The sequence below is a fragment of the Tympanuchus pallidicinctus genome, unplaced genomic scaffold, assembly GCF_026119805.1.
Source record: "Tympanuchus pallidicinctus isolate F22 unplaced genomic scaffold, pur_lepc_1.0 scaffold5, whole genome shotgun sequence".
Lineage (NCBI taxonomy): Eukaryota > Metazoa > Chordata > Aves > Galliformes > Phasianidae > Tympanuchus > Tympanuchus pallidicinctus.
The window spans coordinates 35,808,330-35,829,945 of record NW_026294769.1 but is presented as its reverse complement, the minus strand read 5'-3'; the positions used below and the strand labels follow the sequence as shown (position 1 = coordinate 35,829,945).

Here is a 21,616-nt window from a genome sequence, read left to right as displayed (position 1 = left end):
CTGTAATAAAACCAGACACATCCTGAAAAATTTTAAGGACTTTGCAGCTATTTAAAGAGCTAGCGTCGTTTGGAAATGTATTCTTAATGAAACATACACCCTGTGGTATAAGGAAAGTAATACACAATTTCAGAGAATCCTCATACTTAAAGGATTGTCCAAGAATCACATTAAAACCATGGGGCACATAATTGCAGATTACCAGAACGCTGTATAATGTGGGGAAGCAAAGTGAACCCCATAGGTACCACCTAAGTGCAGACACTTACCGAGGATGATTAACCAAAAAGACAAGCTGACCCTTGCCCCCTTCCACGTGCAATGGGAAGAGGGGGTCTCCAGCTCCTACCAGGACTTAAGCACTTTCTGAAGGTGCCGCTCCTTCTCTACTGATCAGCTGGCAGCCAATGGCAGCCACACACCTGCCCTCAGTGCCTCACTTACCTGCGATAAATCTGGGTCACTGTGCCAAATGTCAGGGTTCTTCTGATAGCCCAGAATAAGGAGTAACTACTTCATGGTTACATAAGCTGCACTTTAGCCCATGCATCCCGGTGGCTTACGTGTATTTCATTTATATAGATCCCAATTACAAAGTATTACTTTGCATGCATTTTGCAATTCGTTGTAGCATTACTGCCCCTCAGTAATTTTGTGTTTGTGCCTTGGTTGTTTTTATAGGGTTCAGAAGCCAGGAAAGGTAGAATGCTCAGACTGTAGCTTCACTGTCCGTGGACTCTAAAGCCTGGCACTGCCCACTGTAGCTCTGAATGTCTGGACACTGCTATTGCAAGTAGCTGTGCATCCACATCTAAACTAAAGCTGTCTACACATCCTGCCTGCAGCACCCCTGAGATGCAATAGCAGGGCATCAGCAGGTGCAAGGTGCAATTGCCAAAGGGGAGGTTTGTGCTAGGAGCACACTAACACACTTCAAACCACTCGGACCAGGCTGAACAGAAGAGGAAAAATATTTCTAACGAAATCTCCTACTGCTTTCAGTGCAGTTCTGAGAAGAGCTGCCTGGAAAGGTGGTGGGACCTCTATCTTTGGATGTCTTCAAGACCCTGCCAGACGAAGTCATGATTGACCTGACCATGTGTTGGCAATAGCCCAGTGTGAGGGGCAGGTCAGACACCAACCACAGAATCATAAAATGGCCTGGGTTGAAAAGGACCATAAAGATCACCTAGTTTCAACCCCCCTGCCATGGGCAGGGTCGCCAAACTCTAGACCAGGATGCCCAAAGCCACATCCAGCCAACCTCCAGCATCCCTTCCATTTCTATGATTCAAATATCTTCCCTTTTGACTCGCAGCATCTTCAGGACTCTGCCACTCTACGTAGTTTAACTCTCATCGACAACCACTATACCTACCCCATCCACATTGGCAGCAGACATCAGGAGAGAAGAGATTGTTCTTTGTAGCAGCTGGAAAGAAGAAATGAACATGTTTTGATCATGACAAAAACTACAGGCGTTGGAAAACATTCTGTTTACAGATAAAACAGTCACATTAAACAAAGATAAATTATTCCATTATAGCATAGTTTTATTTCTCCAGGCAAAAAAGCAGGGGAGAGGTGACACAAAAGATGCTTAGAATAGGAATGTGAAAATACAAGTTCCTTGCAGGCTGTGGGGAGCTTCCCAAGAGCCCAACCCAAGAAAACCCTTCTGCTGGACCTGATGCTTTATTTTTTTGGGTACCTCAGGCTGAGCTCAATGACGGTGCTACTTGATCAAGATCTGGGACCTGGATTCTCTGTGCAATGACACACAAGTCCAGCATTAGATTAAATTATGGGATACTCTTACATCTTTTCTTTTTTCTTCTAAAAGAGCTTTTATAAAACTGCCATTTACAGTACTCATGTATCCACACATCTAGCCTCAATACACTTCATACACTGATGCTCATTTTTTGTCATACCTTCACTTTGACTGTACTTTGAGATTGGGATGGACAACTCAAGAAGACTTCCAGCTGCATTTTCAAAACGGGTGAAATGACAACTTCAGAGCACTGGTTGCAATACAGCAGTCCACTGAAGCGTGCAAATAATGATGGAAAAACACAAAGAATGGAAAAGTTATCAATCATTAAATCAAAACACAAACAAACAAAGAACAGCTTACTTATTTCCTAACCACTTTGCTGATAGGCTTCTAGTTGAAGAGCCCTGTTAAAAACTTCAGCTGATAACAGCAAATGGAGCTCTTCTGTTGGTGGACATAAGTAACATTAATGGAGGACCTAAACTCTTCTAGCAAAAGTATCTTCTTTTCTTATGTTCATACAACATGCGGGGAGGCTGTGATCTATACTCGACTCATTTAATAAAATATTAATCACATAGCCTTCTAAAAGTTATGGCCAAAAAAAAAGAGAAAAATATAGAGTTGGCCTAAATGATTTGTTGATTTGGACCCTCACTGAGCAGACACTCAACATTTGCAGCACGCACGCACTTAAGCCATATGCACAAAATTAAGCACAGGCACAAGCACTCAATGGAATATGGTCTTAAATAAGTGTTGATGCCACATTGTTCTCCAAACAAAGCAGAAGCGTCCTTGAGAATACAGAAAAAAGATCATGAAGTACACTGCTATGAGTACATGGATACCTCCTTGATTTTTGCACGACAGTAGCATGTAGGACAACTTTTGCTTTATTTTCATCTTTTCCCCCCAGAGGTTTTTCACAGCAGAGCACATGCAATGAAACCTCTTGTATTTAGGAAAATGGTATATATTTCAAGGGGACTGTAATCACCTTACTACTTCTGCTTTTTTAAAGTTTTCCCAATACAGAGAAGCCCCTTTCCTTCTTTTTACACTCAGCACTCTCTTACCTCCTCATGCTTTTATCCCACCAGGTATCTCAAGAGTAAGCTGGCTAAGTAACTGAAGGGGATACTCCCCAAGAAAATGCCAGTGTGATGCAGGCTGAACCTTTCACAAGGTAACAGGTCACATTTGTGACAGCTCTACATCCAAAATTATTCAATTTCCTCTTTAGAAAGGCTGTACATTTCATTGGTCTGAAAGGCATCTCTTTCACATTTATGTAAATCACAGCAAAGACCACAGCTTGCTACAAAACCGTGGTGAATTACTGACATAGAGGGTAACAATATTGGGTAAAAAAATACTTTTCAAGAAGCTTAAAATCAGGCCTGTGATTTTTCCAACCTTCGTGATTCTATGATTCTATGATTCTATGTGGCACGTTCATTAAAAGAAACACTACAATGCAGTAGGATTTGAAATCTTTATAAGCAAAAACTTAGCTTGGAAACTGTGGTAGCTACAAATTCAAACCATTTCATATCTACTTGTATCTTTCTTAATAAATTAATCTAACCTTGCTGGTTTTATCAGTTCATCAGCAATAAAAATACTACGTCTCAGTTCTAGGAAGGAACAAAGTGCAGCCTGTGCCTGCAGGAATTATTTCGTCACCTATTGCTGTTACGGCTACATCTGCAGAACACCTGGAATTCTACAGAGCACCTTGACTCTCACCTGTCCTGGGGATACAGTTCCAACTTTCCATTGCCACATCTGTCACATGTAGGCCAGGAGAAAGCAGTGCTCTCATTAACTCCAACAACAGTACCTGCAGAAAATGGTATTTTTATTTACAAGATAAGAGATGTAAGCTAGCAAACACAGACACTACTGGCTGAACAGCAAGTTTGGCCATTTTCAAAAACAATGATGCAAGTTAAACTCCATTAATAATAGAGTTATTCTTCATCTAGGCTGATTTAAGACAGATCAGATCTGACCCAGAGATTGAAGTGTGTGCTTAAGAAGGGAATGCCAAAGATACTTTGGACTAATACAAAGGGCCTAGCGAGTTTTGGCAAGAAAAACATTCTGAGTTTTATGAGAAGCAGTAAAGAGTTTATTATGCTTTATGGTAATGATATGCTGAAATAATTAGCACTGTTTATGGAGAAAATTCTTATAAGCATTTCAAACTAAACATGGTGGAACAGCGGAAAGACCAAAACTACAGTAAAATAAGCCCTCAGTCTACTTGCAAAAGGTGCACAGACTAAAAATTCCAGCTCTTTTTGAAACAGAATCTCACAGTTGCATAATAGATTCAATGAAATAAGCCCCTGGAGACCAGGGAGCATTTGCACCGTCTGTAAAACAGGTTGTTAATCTCTTGTGTTCCAGACTCTCCTGAGACAAGGGCTGTCAGAAGGGACGAAATGATACATAAACAGCAAACCCGCATTTCCTTTGGGAATTCAAAGGACAGCAAGCCTGAAGATCAGGAAAGCAACTTCTCAGATGTAACATTTATGACCCGATTTCCGTATATATAACAAAATAACATGGATTACACTTTTCTTTTTTTTTTTTCTTTTCTTATATTTAACTTCTTGGACTGTAGCAGGAAAAAAATTGTGATGCACTGTGGGTTTCTATCAGCATTTGCAAGATAGACAATTCCTGCCACAGCACGGGCTTGCTCTCTTGCTAATGGAAAAGAAAAAACTGATTATTTTGCTGAGTTTTTTTCCTTTTTTGTAACAACCTTTTTTTTTTTTTTTTTTTTTTTTAAATCCCCTTTTCTGACAGATCTGTTTCTCTCTACACATTTCAAATTGGGAGATTGGCTTTTTACATGGCAGAGAGTAATATGACAAGGCAGAACAGTTTCAAGCTAAAAAAGGGGAGATTTAGATTTGATGTCAGGAGGAAATTTTTCACTGAGAGGGCAGTGAGGCGCTGGCACAGCTGCCCAGAGAAGCTGCGGTGCCCCATCCCTGGAGGCACTCAAGGCCAGGCTGGATGGGGCCCTGGGCAGCTGAGCTGGTGGGGGGCAGCTCTGCCCATGGCAGGGGGAGGCTTTAGGGTCTTTTTCAACCCAAGCCACTGTATGAATTTTTCTGCCAGTTGTGTGCCATACTGCAACTACAGGATGCCAGTGCACAGGCAACACAAATCCATTTGAGGAAGATGTATCAGGATCATTCTGACATGCCTACTGGAGAAGTTTATTTTGATGAAAACATGGAGTTCCCTCATGAGATCACCAGAGATCACTGAAGTCAGAAGAAATACAACTCTAAACAGCAGCATGTCTAAGAATCCTGCAACTGTCTTTTGCATCCTGCATGCAAAGTGATTTTTAAGCTGCTGATCATCTGTACATTTTTGTAAATGTTTTAGATTTTGCTTGTTTTTTTCAAACCTTTTAGACATTCTCCTAACATCCTTCTTTTAAATGGAAACACACACAGCCAAAATTAGCTTTTCACTTCCACGCTACTCTTCTGGATTGTACCTGACAACACTGAGAAGAAACTGACAATAGCTCAATTAGGACAACACCTGGAAAAACAGATCTTGAGTGAGGGATGCAAGGAAGGGCTAAGGACTCAAAGTAACACTCTGGTTGAAATGCTCCAAAAAAGAAAAAAAAGTGTGTACACAATCAGTTGTCTGTTAGTTGGTTACCCTGATTAATAGATAGGAAAGAAAAAAGATGCAGTCCAAAAGCCCTAAGTAAGACAACTGACTCCATTTTGTTCAGACTGCAAATAGGGAAACTGAAAAAAAGAAACCTGAGTAAAGGCTTAAAGACAAAAATATCCAGTGTAAAAATTCAATCACTGGATGTGAATCATACACTAGGCAAACATCATTAATCACGTAATAGTCCCATGCAGCATACGTGGTATGAACTAGAATTTGCTCGTAAGCATGGTTAAGATTAAGAGCAGTTCTCTACAGTGTGGACTGCCAGCATTTAAGTCACACTGACTGCTACTATATGGCAAAAAGACATTACAAATCACTCTGGCATGAATAGTGAAAACAAATCCATTAACCCTCGGCTCACAGGTGAGAACCACAGATTGATCCTGGAAAGAAGAATAAACTGCCTTGTGGAAAGCAATCACAGGTTCTTACCAGGTACCTGAGTGGGTGTGATCGGGCCTTCATGAAATTTGTGAGAAACTCAGTGGCTATGCTTGTCACCCATTTTTCTGATGGGGGAGAAAGCATTTGACCAAGTATAACTGGAAGACTTCATTTAGCAGAACACTGTTACAAACGCATGAAGACAATCTGCTCCAAGGGCTGTTCCACTGATTAAAAGGAAGCTTTTCTAGTGAAGGTTGAGAAACTACTCTGCCAGCTCCCTGAAAGGCAGAGGTGCAGCAAGTAGGGCAAAAGAGCACGAAGGAGCAACACTTCAAGTAGGGGTAAAGAAAGCCTTTGCAGCTCCTTTCAACATTTGATGAGAGGACGCCTGCACACAGCACACGAAGGTGACCAACAGTAAGGGAAGTAAAAGGAGGACACAGAGAAAAACAGTGAACACAGCAATCCTGCTGCTCACTGAAAGTCAGATTAACCATTTGGTGAGTTTTTTATAGATGAGACAGGGGTGGTGAGTGACCAAGACAATTTTTCTCCATCAAATTCATGTTCCCACCAATAAAATAGTGCTAATATTATTATTTTCATTTCTTTTCATTAGAAAGCTGTAAGCTGTAAGCATTAGCTACCAAATCCCAAAGCAGTGGATATGCTTTAAATGCAATTAAATAATTTTAGTTAGTTACACAAAAAAGTGAAGGTTGCAATCTATATATAGCAGTAGCATAGGGTTAAGGATGATGCTTCATATTCTACATTGGTTCAAAGGTGTGGAAACATACTGATAGTGGCTACCCCAGGCAAATTTCATATCAAGCAAGACGAGATTGTAGGATTAATTTATCCTGATGTCATCCTACCATCTTTAATAAAGAACCAGGAAAGTGTTACACCTCTAACATACGTAAAGTAAGCGTTTGTTTACACATGGATTACAAAGATGTCTTTGCCTTGCTTTACTGAAAAAAAAAAAGGACAGGCACTTTTGCTTTATATTCACTGTGAATGGGATGAAAGAAGACAGGTGCTTTGGGTAACCTAGTTATTAGTGTAACCTAGTTGCAGTGAGTGAGGGCAGAGGAGCAGTAACTCTTAGCATAACTACTGCAGAAGTGAAAATAAAAAGCATTTCCTACCCAGTGACAGAAATATCTTTCAAGTACCTCACGGTATCAGTGGAAGATGTATATAATGACCAAAGCTTAGAGAGCCTGTAGTTGTGCTTGTTTTTCATTATATAGAGTTCAATGTTTGTCACTTCAAGATGGCTTATATATCAATCATGGAGGCATTGCTAACTTGTGGCTCTACCCTAGAGAAGGTAAGTTTAGTGGTTTAGCTTTGAGTGGTTTAAAACGGACTTTCTGGTGTATTGCTGTATAGTTGAGAGGATTAATTTGTAACTACTATTTGCTCTTATTTCAAACATCATTTCAAACATTCAAGTGAATACTTGGAAGTGTAAATGTAAAATGGTGTCAAGAATTTTGTACAAGGGCTGCTGGAATTGTAAGAGTTAGATTAAAAAGGGAAAATGTCTTTAAAAGCCAAAAGTTACTTGGCTTTTAAGGACTTTTCCCTACAGGCACTCTGCAAATTGGGTGCTTAAGAAGTCTGAGCAAACAGTGTTAGAAGATACTGTGTATGAAATGTTTCTACACAATTCAGAAATATTAGAAAATACACTGCAATAAATGTTTCTGCACGGTTAGCAGTAGGACTACACTATCAGACAAGGCAATGATCCAAAGTGGCTGGTGAGCGAATCTCAGCTAAGTTAAGCTTGGTGACTGTGGTGAAATACTAAATTGCCTCACTGCAGCAAAGCTCCAGGAAAATTAGACAGTAACCCCTATCATTCAGAGTCTGGTTGACATATCTTCTCCATCTGCCTGAAAAATATTGTTATCCCTTACTGTTGCCAGTATCAACATGGTGATGTGAACAGAAGGCTTCTAAAAGAAGATGGTGATGGAAGGAATATGACCAAACAGACTGCACATCAAACATTTATTCTGGGGCATCAGTGAGTGGGAGCAGCAGGCAGGCAGAATTTGGCCAGCAAAAGACAAACAAAGCCCACAAAGAAGCACAAAAACTTAAATATCCTAATGATCTACAGCAGTACGGTGCTTTTTCATCCTTGCACCCTGTTTGTGCAAGAAATCAATACGAGAACCTGAAAGATTAAAGTGAACACAAATAATTAACCACATTCATTTCAGAAAAGGCCAATACGAACCTCTCACAGCACAAATGGAATTGGCCTGTGTGGTAGAATCCAGCTCATCGAGTTTGACAGGGCCAGGCAGCTCACTGAGGTCAGCATCAGCAGCCGAGCACAAAAGAGGCTTTTGTAATAAGAGAACAGTACGTTCAACACAAATAATCCTACCTGCCAACAAAGACATTTCAACTCAGTACAGTAACAAGGAAAAAGGTGACCATGATAACTGTCATGGCCAATAATGACATTTGTCACTGCCAGCTACTAAACAGATGGATAGACTCTACCAGGTTTTCTCAATGACAAAATATTTTGCTTTCAGTGATACATGCAGCATGCTCTTGTTACATTTTGTGACTCTTGGGGAAAACAATTCTCTAAAATTCTAACATGTTACAAAAGCAAAGCAGATTCCATCCAAACTACACTGTACCATGCTGGAAACAGAAAGTTCTTGTCTCTTCCCTATTAAAAGGTTGGTCGCCCTCAAGGTTGTTCTATTTATATTTGTTTGTTTAAGATTACAAAGCGTAGGTGCATGCAATACTTTATTCTCCAAATAAACGAAACCAAAGCAACCTCAGTTAGCAAGGGAAAACAGACTGATTAAAGGATGTGGTGACAGGACTCACAGCCACTTACATAGTTGTATTTTGGAAATGAGCAAAGGCATGAGAGGTGAATTACACAGGCGTCCATCACACAGAAGGATGGGTGAGCCTCATTCATACAAATGACTGAAAAAGAATGTAGACTGAACCCCATCTCACAGGACCTGCTTGGCACCCAAGAGCTCACAGCCGAAATGGTAAAAGAAAGCCTGTAATGGCTTTTTATCTAGGGACATGCAAGTCTTTAGGTTCATTGCCTTACTCCTTTTGCAGGTTGTAAGTTCAATAAAACAAGATTCTGCAATCAAATATCAATACAAATGAATATCAAAACAAACGAAAGTAAGTTTCTTAATATTTCTGAATCTTCTGTCAGCTAGCAAATTTGTTTGAGGTTGGTCTTTAGATTCAACAGTCATCAAGGAAGACTGATAGAAATATTGGTGAACAAATGGTAAGATCACTTAATTTCTTATTTTCTTGGAAGACAAAGAAAAAAAGCCCCAAACTAACAACAACAGAAGAGAAACCTTACAGAAATCCTCCAATTACAACCCCTTTCAGGTTTCTCATCCCAAACTTGCAATGTTTCATCTTCATCTCAGAGTGGAAATCTATACAGGTTATGTATTACAGTGTTAGTAACGTGGGTGTTTATTCAGTTTGATTCCAGTTGCTTCAAAACCACGCGTAAAGCTTACCATTTCCCCACAGGGCATCCTTGAAGAAGATGAATCGTGAGGCAACATTGAGGGCTTCTATGATTTCCGTACTGAGAACACATGATGCAGTGACTGACACAGCAACAACTTTTGGAATTCCACGAACTACACTTTGCAAAGCGAAGTCAGTCACAAACAACAACATCTCTCTTTGATTTACAGGAACACTGTGTTTTGTCTATGATTTAAAAAATAAAAAAATTCAAAATTAGAATGCAGTCATTAATTTTTGGAAGAAGAAAAGACAAGTAACACACTCATCTGTAAGCAACTAATAAAACTGACAAATTACTACACTTACGGCCAGTAAAGAAGAATGAATCAGGTTTTTCATTGTTCCTTAATGCAGTTACAGATTATCCTCTCTACCTTCAGTTAACTTTCCAAAGCTGACCCACTGAGATCTTGGTGCCCTCTCTATCAACTGTCGTGTTTTATCGTGACTCATTTGCACATGAAAATAAATGCCATAAAAAGTTAATTGGATGTTTCTATGAACAAAGACTAAAGTAATTTTTCCCTTAAAAAAGAAAGGCTAACATCACTTGTATTATTAAGAAAATGTTCTATGCACTGTTGTGTGATTCTGTCTAATAGCTCCTGCAAATACAAAGCTGCTGGGTTTTCTTTCTGCACATCCGCAGGTATTTGAATGATACATAGAAGTGTGAAAGGAGATAACTCATAAGAAAGAAACGCAGGAAATCACAATGACAATGCAAGTTTTCTGCCTAAGACAGGTACAAAAATTAAGGTATATCAAAACTAATGATGTCACAACCAAAATAACTACATTTCACATTGTATTTCTTCGTATCTGAAAACAGTTACTGCTAAGTCAGTAGCGTTTTAAAACACTGACACTGTGATGATGAACAGGACAGCTTAGATAGACATGAATTTACACATCAGGGATTAGTCCAAAGGCTCTAACAAAATTAGATAGGTCGATAATGAGAGGTTTCCTTCTTCTTTTTTTTTGTTTTCAACACAACTGTTATAATATGTACACATGTCTGTGATTTTTCCCATAGTTTAGAAAAAAATGAGCTTAGTAAGATTATATTTCATATTTACCAGTCCAAGCAACTTGTAATTTTAAAAATTCTAATATTTTACAATATTTAAGTGAAATTATTTTAGTTTTGCCTTAAAAGGGCTTTGTTACTATTTTTAATTAGTCCATTGATTAAAAATCATAGGACATTTTAATACTGCAATGATTGGAGAGACTCATATCACACAAGTATTTTATCCTTAAAGTTACATTTCTGTGGCACAAGGCAACGCATTGAGAACTCCGACTTTTTATCTTCAGTTAAATTCACACCTTGAAAAAGTTAACTGGACTAAAAATAACTTCTGCCCGTAATGGCAGCTCTTAGGGCAAATACAGTAATCAGGAGTAATGACAGATATAATTCATAACTCAGATATTATGGTTATGCCTTAACGTAAGTTGCCTAATGCATTTACATTATTCCTTTCCCTCATAACTACGTGCATTTGAGTACCTCCTCTGTGCAGATACCATTAAAGCAGCTTCAAAAGGAAGATGCTTTACAGCTGTCCCATGAGAATTACTAACACATTAAAAGCTGTCTTTCAGAAGAATCATCCAAAAAAAGCAAATTATAATAACAGCAAAAATTTCAACTTATATAAAATCATCATCTTGCTATGTGTGACAATTTGTTCTGAACAGAGAGGACACAACAGACAAATAGCAGCAGGACTGAGTTACAAGGAAGGACAGCTCCTTAACCACAGATGGAATATATTTCCCCATATTCCTTCTGTACCACAGTACTGAGCAATAATAAAAGCATATTCCCATTCCTCCTTCACACAAACGAAGCATCTCAGAACACTGTTGTTTCAGTGTTTTATTAACACCACTTTTAAAGTATATTTGAATTAACTCATGTTGCAGATTATCTTTGCTGAATGAACTAAACCATAGTCCCTACCTCAGTTATCATCACCGAATGATTTTGCACGTGAAGAATAAATCCTCTTGGGAAAGGTAACTGCAATTAACAAGCTCATAACTTTCTGGAAGGATTAGGCAAGCAATACACTAACAGCAGGTAAATACCATGAGCTTTCTAGAGCAGCAATGCAGAGTGTTACTGAGCGCTTACAAAGATGAGGAACTCCCATTGCTTTTCCAATACTACTTTCAAAAAAATTATAAAAAATCATGCTGTTCACTCACGGAAATCTACTGCTTATAGTTCACCAAGCAAATTCAGGAAACAGCTAGTAAAACCTCAAGAAAGAAGGAATCACAGATTTCTTCCTTCTTGTTAGATGAATTTCTACTCTTCAAAGTCACATCTGTTCCTGCATTCTTCATCTTTTCTCTAATTTAGTGATGAAGTGATTCTACACAAGAATGTTGATGACCTCCAGTGTCTCAGATGTAGATGTTCCCTAATACAAAAATGCTTGGCTAGGATATCACTAGTCTGTAATTGATTTATTTCTGTTAATTGAACAGATGCCACAGAATTCCACATATGTACATGTCTTGCTAGCATGTACATTTCTGCTAGCAGCCTGAAGATCTCCCGTTAAGCTACCCTAATTTTGCATGTTTAAAAATACTCTGCTGTCACTTAGTATGAAGAAAGCACTGCTGAGTAGTAAGAGCTGCCCTTCTCACAAGCTAAAGCTACTCCCTGCCTAACAATCAAATCACAACTCATAGGCTGCTGAAGCAAGAGGAAAAGACCTACATTACATTTATGTCCCATACTGCTGGGAAGCATTCTCAACTATTTTGCTGTCTGTTCTGGAGTTTCTTTGTGTTTGGTTCATATGCTTTGATTCATGCTTTATTTTCTGTGGTGCTGATGGACAACTGCAAATTGTTTTCCCCAGAGCTAGCTGTACTGAGGGTCCAGTTGCCAGGAAAGAGTAAATAAATCAGCAGCCAAAAAAATCCTTCAACTACTGAGGGAGTTAGCAACATTTCAAAAGGAAGTTGTAGCATAATTCAGAAAAAATCAGAAACAAATAAAATGTAATTACAAGCTTCCCAGCACAGCATGGACGGCAGATATATTTACCTAAAGTTCCTCCTTTCTACTTGTGGGACCCTAAAAGCCAAGTTTGCCTGAGGGGCTTCTGCTGAACAACAACAGTCCACCCACTTGTCTGCAAAGAGCAAAACCGTATCTTTATAAGACCACCACCAGTTACATTCTATACCAACTCAACTGACCAATAACTTTTCGCTGTGTACATCTAAGGACAGCACTTACCTACAAACTGATTTTAATTGCAAGACTAAATTAACTGTCTGTGAGCTCCTTTATTAGGGTGAAATATTACTTTGGGCTAGATGGCAATTTATTCAAATATAATTCACCTTCTAGAGTAAATGGTACTGAAACTGAAGTTCATTTTACCCACTCACGAGCGTTTTGGACCTGGTGATCATTCTTCTTGCACAGCTCTTGAAGGTAATCCGGAAGGTTTTTTTACTCTCCCCTAAACAAGATAAATGCTGGCCTCTTCACATAAACATTACGTTAATTTTATGTCAATCTCATTGCTAAATGAACAGATTACCTGTGGCCTTAGATACAGTACTCGTGCCCAAAAGCTACAACGTTCATGACAATCACCCATCTGAAAAAAAAGGTACAAAAACAGGGAATGAGTCAAATATGGTAAGTGAAATTCAGTGGTACAAAACATCGGTTACCAGACTTTGAAAGCAACTTACCTGAAGAATTTCCTTTAGATTATGCACAGTTGGTGGCTGGTACAATTTAGAAATCGTCTCTTCCTCATCCACTTCCATGTGTATTTCACCAGACTGAACAGTCAGAACATAACAGAAGCTGGGAGGAGGCAGATTAGTTGTCATCTATTAAAAAGGAGAGAAAAGAAATGTGACCTTAAAAAAGGCATTTCAATTTGGCCAGTTAGTATTATTTTATAATAATGTCCCAAATGAACCACACAATTTTCTTATTAAGAGCGATGGGAAAACAAAATAATGACTGTCTAAAGTAGAAGCTGAGATAACAAAACAATATTCACAAATTCTAAGTGAAATCAGCCTGTGTATCATTCTTTCCATAATCTGACATCGATCCTCATCACAAAAACATCTTGTGATTTGGCACGCTTGGCAAACACTGCAACTTTTTCAAGGTGACAGTGCTTGTTTTGCATTTTTTTAGTACGTGGTAGGGGTGCCCTGATTATTTATTTCTCATCATCCATAACTTTTCTGAGATTTGGGGACTTCTGCATGTGGGTGGGTTTTTGTGATAGTAAACAGCTGAAGAACTTTAAAAGCTGCTAAATTAAATCCAGGACAGCACAAGGAGATAATGAAGAACAGGAACTCAGCAACTACAAGAACTGCTTTTTTTGTGCTATGCCGAATTTTTCTTCTCCCCTTAAAAAGTATTGTGACGTAACAACCCTATCTCCATTTAAAGAATGAGAAAGGCTTCTGAGAAATAAAAGATGCTACACTACAGTAATTTTTATTTTGGACTCGGTAAATATTCTTATAACATTGTTAGTTGTTAATAAAGCATTTCATTTAATACAATAAATACAAATCTGCTAAAGACAGCTGTATATCCATATCCAAATAATCTGTCTATAGCAAAAAAAAAAAAAAAAAAAAAAAAGGCACGAGCTCATTATTTGCCTCTGACAGCACTAAAAAAGATATGCAAGTCCGTGCCACAGATCTCTTTGCAGAAACTTCATCAAATAATTGGCAGTATGATTTAGGCATTGTTGCTTAAATCACAGAATCACAGAATGGCCAGGGTTGGAAGGGACCTCAAGGATCTTGAATCTCCAACCCCCCACCACATGCAGGGATACCAACTCCCATGTAATACCAGACCAGGCTGCCCAGGGCCCCATCCAATCTGGCCTCGAACACCTCCAGGGACGGGGCATCCACAGCCTCTCTGGGTAGCCTGTTCCAGCACCTCACCACTCTCTCTGTAAAGAACTTCCCCCTGACATCCAACCTAAATCTCCCCTCCCTCAACTTAAAACCATTTCCCCTTGTCCTGCAGTTATCAACCCTTTCAAAGAGTTGATTCCCCTCCTTTTTTTAGGCTCCCATTAGATACTGAAATGCTGCAATGAGGTCACCCCGCAGCCTTCTTTTCTCCAGGCTGAATGGGCCCAGCTCCCTCAGCCTGTCTTTGTAGGGGAGGTGCTCCAGTCCCTTGATCATCTTCGTGGCCCTCCTCTGGACCCTCTCCAACAGCTCCCTGTCTCTTTTGTACTGCAGGCTCTACACCTGGACACAGTATTCCATGTGGGGCCTCACAAGAGCAGAGTAGAGGGGGACAATCAGCTCCCTGTCCCTGCTGGTCACCTCTCTTTTGATGGAGCCCAGGATAACATTTGCTTTTTGAGCTGCAAGGGCACGCTGCTGGTTCATGTTAAGTTTCTCATCTCTTAAGACCCCCAGGTCCTTCTCCACAGGGCTGCTTTCACGGACCGCTCCTTCCAGCCTGTACGGATGCCTGGGATTCCTCCGGCCCAAGTGCAAAACTCTGCACTTTGCCGTGTTGAACCTCACCAGGTTCACCTGGGCCCACCTCTCTAGCCTCTTGAGGTCCCCCTGAATCCCTTCCTTCAACCGTGTCGACCGCACCACTCAGCCTGGTGTCGGATGTGCTTTCAAAAACTATGTAAAACTATGCTTCTTGTACAAGGTAAAATGTATCTCAGCTAAAAAACCTGCACTTTACCAAAAATTTGCAGAAGTAGAATACATCTTGATACCCTGTAGAATGGATTGGTATTTAAACCTGTGGCAGAAGTGTAAACTGCATGATTATGGAAAGTTTTCATCATTTCTAGGTTGTCAATAAAATAGAGAAAAAGAAGAACAAATGAAAATAGCAATGCTGAAGAATATTTAAAATTTTTGCTCCATCCGTGTAAATTTTCATTGTTGTCCACAGTATTTTAACATACAAAACAATCCTCTCCTCTGAGACTTCTAAAATGTGTGGATGAAAGGGAGAATCAAAGCAAGAATGGTAGTTTCATTCATTTCCAGTCTTGGTTTTATAACCAAGTTCTGAACTTCTTATTATTCAAAATAAATCCCTGTACAATCCCAATAACTCTAGATTGCAGCAAGAAGAATCTCAGAGTTCAGAAATAGCTAGGAATAACTAGGAATATCCTCTTGCGAAGTCCTCTGTTTTTAAAATTTGTTTATTTCCAGATTTTTCTTCCTAGACTCTAAAATAAATTTTTAATATCAGAAATTTCCTCCCCTAAGAACAGCTGTAGAGGAACAGCTATAAGACAGCACAAGCACTTGGCTACCAAGATTCTCAAATGAGCTTTTCATTTCAGATGCCACTTGATTTGACAGAACTCCTTTTCAAATACAAAAGCTAATTAAATGAAAATTAAAGATGCAATTTTGGATTGGAAAATGTATAATAATATACTTGAAATCTATTTTAATACATATTAAAATTTAATAAAAATTCATGTTGGGAATTTTCACCACTTCCCAAAATCACAGAAACTTTTATTTCTTTTAGTAGGCAATTTTCGTTCTTATATTTTGACTGCCTTCACAACAGGATGGACAACTGTCAGCCAGAATCATCCTAACTGAAAAGAGACTCGATTCCATCAGTTGGTCTGTCCTCATGGGGACTGATCTTCAGAAGAGTGTTTTCAAATATAAGGCTGAAAAGTTCTTCAAAAGAATGTATCATTTATGCATGTAGATTTATCAAATAGCGTGGAGCCAGCTGGTATCTTTTCCTCCTGTGAGGAGAGGAAATGAATAATTTGGCTGGATACTCTATCATTTTAGTTCTAGATGGTTAATAAAAGTTTGATTGCATCAGATTGGAAAGAAGCTGCTGATCCAGAGAATCTCAGGTTGGCCTAGGATAGATGGTGGAACCAACAAAACAAACATCATTAGATAAAGAGAGAATCTGATTCCCCAGACACGTTACACTACTAAGAAAAACAGTAATTATAGTGAAAAAGTACATTTCCATAATAACAAGACTTACCATTTCAGAGTCTTGACTTTGCCCAGGAACTTTTACAGGCACTACTGGAGGCCACAAACTGTCTATCAGACTAAAAAGTCCTAACGCCCTTCAAAAAGACCAATAAAATTAGCTTTAGAGTGGTTTCCACTGTTAGATGCTGTACTATAAAGATTCATTAAGAAATACAATTTAAACCATTGCATGATTATGAAAACAATTTTAAATTATATTTGTTTTCTACAAGCTGGTTTTGATTTGGTCTAATTAAATCTCCATAATTTCTGCTGCATGGTGGAGAGGGAGGGAAGGGACACATCGCATACAGTGACTAGCAAGTCATATTTAATTCTTTCCCATGAACAGCCTGTGACATGGTAAAATCCAGGGCAAGTGGGGTACGTGCTAGTTTGGGAAGGACACAGACACCAGTACAACATTGAACAAATAGCTTTTAACTATTTAGACGGCAGCTTGAACAAAATGTTTTGCTTCTAACATCTTCATTTCTTGCTTTTCTCTAACACTGATTGCCACTGCTGTTAGGAAAGTTAGCAATGAGATAGGAGTAGAAAGACAGGCAAGATTTTGTTATCTGAAGTGTACCCATGCCTTAGAGTACAAATGTGCAAAGAACCATCCCCTTCCTATGCAGCTGCTCATTTGGTTATGATTCTTTTCTTTTGCAAGTTTTCCACCTTCAGTTTAGAAACAAACAAAATGAACAGCCCTGCATACTAAGATTAACTGCTGCAAACCCTTCAGCTTTCGCACGCAAAGCTGCGATGTGCAGCAGTTCAGTGGCTGGCTTGTTGGTTGATGTGTCATCCATGCAGTAAAAGCAGGAACATCCAAGGGAGAGGCCAAGAAAATAGCTGAGGGAGGGGAAAAAGCTACAGATAACCAACTTGAAGAGGCGTGCATTTTTGAGTTTAAGCTCTCTGTTATCTTGTCTTAGCTCTCCGTGCATGTTCTGTGTGGTTAAAGCACAGAGATCTGGATTTTAACCCCACAGTGCCTCTGAGAACTGTCTATTTGTTCCTCCAATTATGAAAGCCACCACTTCCAAAACAATTCTAAAATGAAGTACAAAACTTGCTGAAGGTAATCTTAGGCTCTAACCAAAAGCGCTTTGAAGAAAAAAAGGCAGGCTCTTGTTCTTGACTGAAGTACACTGCAGTATGCTGCTTCTTTTCAAGGAGTAACAGATCTCCTTTACAGTTCTGCTTTTAATTCACTTCTGCTTGAGCTTACCTAATTCCATATTTCCCTCACCCCTCTTTTCAGTCTTAAATGCCTGTGTTTTGGGTATCTAATGTCAGTCAGCTTCTTCCCATATTTTTTCATAAAGCAGCAGGTATCTCATATGAGAATGCTAACAGCGATGCCTATGGACCAATACTATATGAATTTAAATCTCTGGGAGTGACTGAATCTCAAGGGATAATGCTTTCATTTTAAGATTTGGGTAACCAAATGACAGGTTAAAATGATGCTGCTGCTGTCTGTAGTTGTGTTCCCCACAGTGATTCAGAGACCAGGAACAGAAATACGCTACCCTTCTACAAAAGCGAGAGAAGAAAAAGGAAGAGAGAAGAAAAGAATTTGCTGACTTATATGGCATCATTATTCCTGTAAAAGGAAAAGGCTGAGTACAGATCCTGAGGTTTTTGTTTTGCATTTTGTTTTTAGCAGAATATTACAACATACAAAGCAACTCTTCTTAGGTATTAATCAGACTTTAAAGCAAAAATGACCACATCTCAATTTCTTGACAAGGCGACATTTTCAGTCTTCTACCATACAGAAAAGATCCTTCTCTGTATTTGCAGGAGGGCCAGTGCCCAGTGGAGCAAACTGCCCTTGTTAAGTGGGACACAAGGAAGGAGAACTACTGAAGCAGAGAGCTTCTGTGTGACAAAGGAAGCTAAACAAGTGATGTTACTCACTTGACACTGAGTATAGGGGCAGGATATGTATAATAGCATGCTGCAAATTTTGTGTTTGTTTGTATATGTGCATTCAGAAATCATGTATTTATCATCTTGCAGTCCAGATATAATCACATCTCTGCACAGACCTTACATTGATCTACCAGTGAAAATCTGTGTTTTTAAGTTTGCACAAGCAATACGGAACTATCTCCCAGTCTTTAGTTCTCTTCTAGCTTGCAACTCAATGTCAGAACATCTATGACAGTACTGTGTCCTTTTGGAGGAGTTCATAAACTGCTTGAGCTAGAAGTACTTAATTATTACTGAATTACAGTATTTGTTTACAAACAGGGGGAGGAGCAGCACTGTGCAGCGAGTGTCTCCTAAACATCTTGGACTCATCCTTCTCTTTGACTCCAGTCAGGCAAACCACAAGTACATTTGCCACCCAAAGGATGTGCAAGTTCCAAGACACATCATGCAGGGATGAGGGGATTCTCCTCTGTAGAAAGGGGAGTTCTGCCCTTGAGCTGTCCCTGATGGGCCCACGAATGTATCAGTCAGAGTCCCTGGTGAGGGGCTCCCCTTAACTTCACCCACTCCCATGCCCCCAAGAAAATTAACTCTCTCTTTACACTTATGGACTTTGACTTGCAGAAGGATGAATAGGGGGGGGTAGGGGAGGGAGGCAACCACAGTGGAGAAACGGCAAGACATTGTGTCCTCCTCTGCAGAAAATCATTATCCTTGTGGAAATAATAAAATTCATTCTCTTTATTGGGCATGCAACACTCAAATCCCACTTCAATCTGACTTGAACAATGGGTTATTTTATCCAATAAATGTATCCTTCTTCAGATGTAGAATCGGGACAAGAGATGAACAGCTGGCTCTGTGCTACAGTGAGGAAACTTGGTTAGCCCTGATGTGCACAAAGAACCTTTCTCATTACAGAAGGCAAAATAAAAACCTAATGATTTAGATCCATGAGAGTAATCACTAGTCACTATTTCAAAAAGTATATGTAATATTTTTATGACAACAGTATAGACTTCTAAAAAATGAAGAATAAGAAGTGAAAAGAAACAAGCACACGATTAGAAGAAGAATTTTTAACCATTAAAATACTAAATTATTTTAATTATTAACATTTGTATTACTGAGATGACAAGGACTTTATTGTAATATTCTATAATCTTCCTTCAAAAAAAAACAAGGAAACAGGAAACAGACAGAAGTTACCTTAGATTCTAAACAAAAGATTAAATCTTCTAATAGCATGTCAAACTGCAATTGTCTGTTTGATAAAAATCTTTTTGACCCATACTAAATATGTATTTGTCCTGTACTTATCATTGACATAGCAAGATCACAAGTAATCCAACAGAGTTTTAAAATATTGACTTTTGTAGAAGTGTGGACCTTGGACAGACAGGTCGCCCGCGTACAGGTACACTTCCCTCCTGTAAATCAACACCTTTAAGCTTTGCTAAAACACAATGATACTGTTATATACAACATCTGTGTGTGTATACACACAGACGTGAGCATGTACACATGACATAGGCTGTTGGCAAAATAATTACTTTTAGTATTCTAGATTATTTTTATTATTCAATATGCTCAAAATACATCCTCTTAGATTTTGCTTGCTAAAATGTCTTTTCTGTGTATCAATAAGTGCAAACTGCGTGTTATGTACCCAGACAGCAATCAGAACATTTTAAAGATTGCCCATGACTGAGAAAATGCAAAATATGCTTGCAGCACGTGCAGGAATTAATCCTGACCTATTAGCAAATCATCTTGTCTGATAGTTGCACTACTTGCTGGAGAGTGACTGATACTAACAAAATAGCATTTACTTTTCCATCCAATAATTCTTGTCATAGATGATGACTGTGCTGCCCAGTACACAATAAGTTGCTTTCTTTTGCTCATCTAACTATCTTCTTTAATTTCACAGCTCAGTAGATAACAGAAGTTACCTTCTACTAGCCTTCCTAGCTTGTTCTGCCCTTCACTGTGAAGTCAAATGGCATACATGCATATGTGCACACAAACACATATGTTTGCCCTATGATTTTTGATAAAAAAACATACAAATAAAAAAGTCCTTGTAGTTATACTTAGAAACCTGGTAAATTACAAATCTGTATCTACAGTCTCGTTACATCCCTGATCCCGTGGACATTTCATACTATAAGTTATACTGAAAAAGTCGAACAACTTGAAATTTTCAGAGCAGTGTTTCACTGGTTTTGTTTCTTAAGTTATACTAAGCAGTTACAGTGTCAAACAATACTCTCATCTGAACTGGGCAGATTTTGTTTGTTTCTCTCACAAGCATGAAGTTTCATCTACAGTTCTGGTCCAGAAGCGGTGCGTGTGATGTGCCTGACTCAATTTTTAAACAGTACAGATACACAGCTATGATTTTTGAGCAGAAAGCAGCTTATAGTTTGGTGGATTTTTCCATTTTAATAACAACCCCACAGAATACATCAGAAACACCAAAGACGATCTAGGAAGAAAACAATGCCTCTAACTATGAAAGAAGAAAGACTAAGTAGAGGAGAGGAAGAAGATAGGATTCTCCACCAATATCTTCCACAGCTTTGACATGGCACTTCTCTGTTTCCTGCTCTGTTTCTCTCCCAATTTTAAATCTGAATGCAAACAGTTTTCTTTCAGCATTATTACTGTTGCAGACTCAATGTTAAGAACTCACAAATAAAAATAAAGCAACTCCTAGCCCTCTATGAAACTTTACTCAACATTAGAAAGAAATTCACTAGAAATCGCATAGGATGCATGACCCTGAACTACCAGCAATCCAATCATAATGGTGATGCTGCAAGCTACCTTTCCATCTAATTTACATACTAAGATCTGACAGTACACAACCTATGCAACATTGTGTTTTCTCAGACTTGCATCTGAGAACAAGCAACAGAAAAATAAGGTAAAAAACAGAGCCTATTAAACTAGCATCTCAGTTAAAACACAGATACATTAAATCACTTTGTTGACAAAATTATTAATATGCTTTAATAACTATCTTCTGTAATACAATAGAATTTATCCATGCTATACTAAAACAATAAAATTCTAAGATAAAACTCTTCCTACACTATGAGTATGCCTGTTTCACCCTGCAGTGCTGGTTACTGA

General features: G+C 38.8%; 1 protein-coding gene and 1 long non-coding RNA gene across 7 annotated transcripts in view; one reads left to right on the top strand and one right to left on the bottom strand.

Moving 5' to 3' along the window:
• The window catches only part of SPIDR (scaffold protein involved in DNA repair), a 197,922-nt gene that overhangs the window by 1,200 nt on the left and 175,106 nt on the right, over window positions 1-21,616 (bottom strand). For 3 of the 5 annotated variants that reach the window (XM_052704560.1, XM_052704564.1, XM_052704561.1), the window contains 8 exons: window positions 16,530-16,617; window positions 13,214-13,357; window positions 13,057-13,116; window positions 9,457-9,655; window positions 8,160-8,312; window positions 3,533-3,626; window positions 1,935-2,049; window positions 1,379-1,432 (listed from right to left, as the gene is read on the bottom strand). In XM_052704560.1, coding sequence (XP_052560520.1) covers window positions 1,379-1,432; window positions 1,935-2,049; window positions 3,533-3,626; window positions 8,160-8,312; window positions 9,457-9,655; window positions 13,057-13,116; window positions 13,214-13,357; window positions 16,530-16,617 — 907 coding nt within the window. The remainder of the gene's footprint in view (window positions 1-1,378; window positions 1,433-1,934; window positions 2,050-3,532; window positions 3,627-8,159; window positions 8,313-9,456; window positions 9,656-13,056; window positions 13,117-13,213; window positions 13,358-16,529; window positions 16,618-21,616) is intronic. The other 2 variants (XM_052704563.1, XM_052704565.1) reach the window with 2 other exon arrangements.
• Window positions 8,742-9,562, top strand: LOC128091437 (uncharacterized). 2 transcript variants are annotated; one of them, XR_008211411.1, is made up of 3 exons: window positions 8,742-8,952; window positions 9,029-9,097; window positions 9,470-9,562. It is a non-coding gene; the product is annotated as an uncharacterized LOC128091437 (long non-coding RNA). The 2 variants fall into 2 exon arrangements; XR_008211412.1 differs by lacking the exon at window positions 8,742-8,952 and adding an exon at window positions 9,320-9,377 and having other exon boundaries at window positions 9,091-9,209; window positions 9,470-9,559.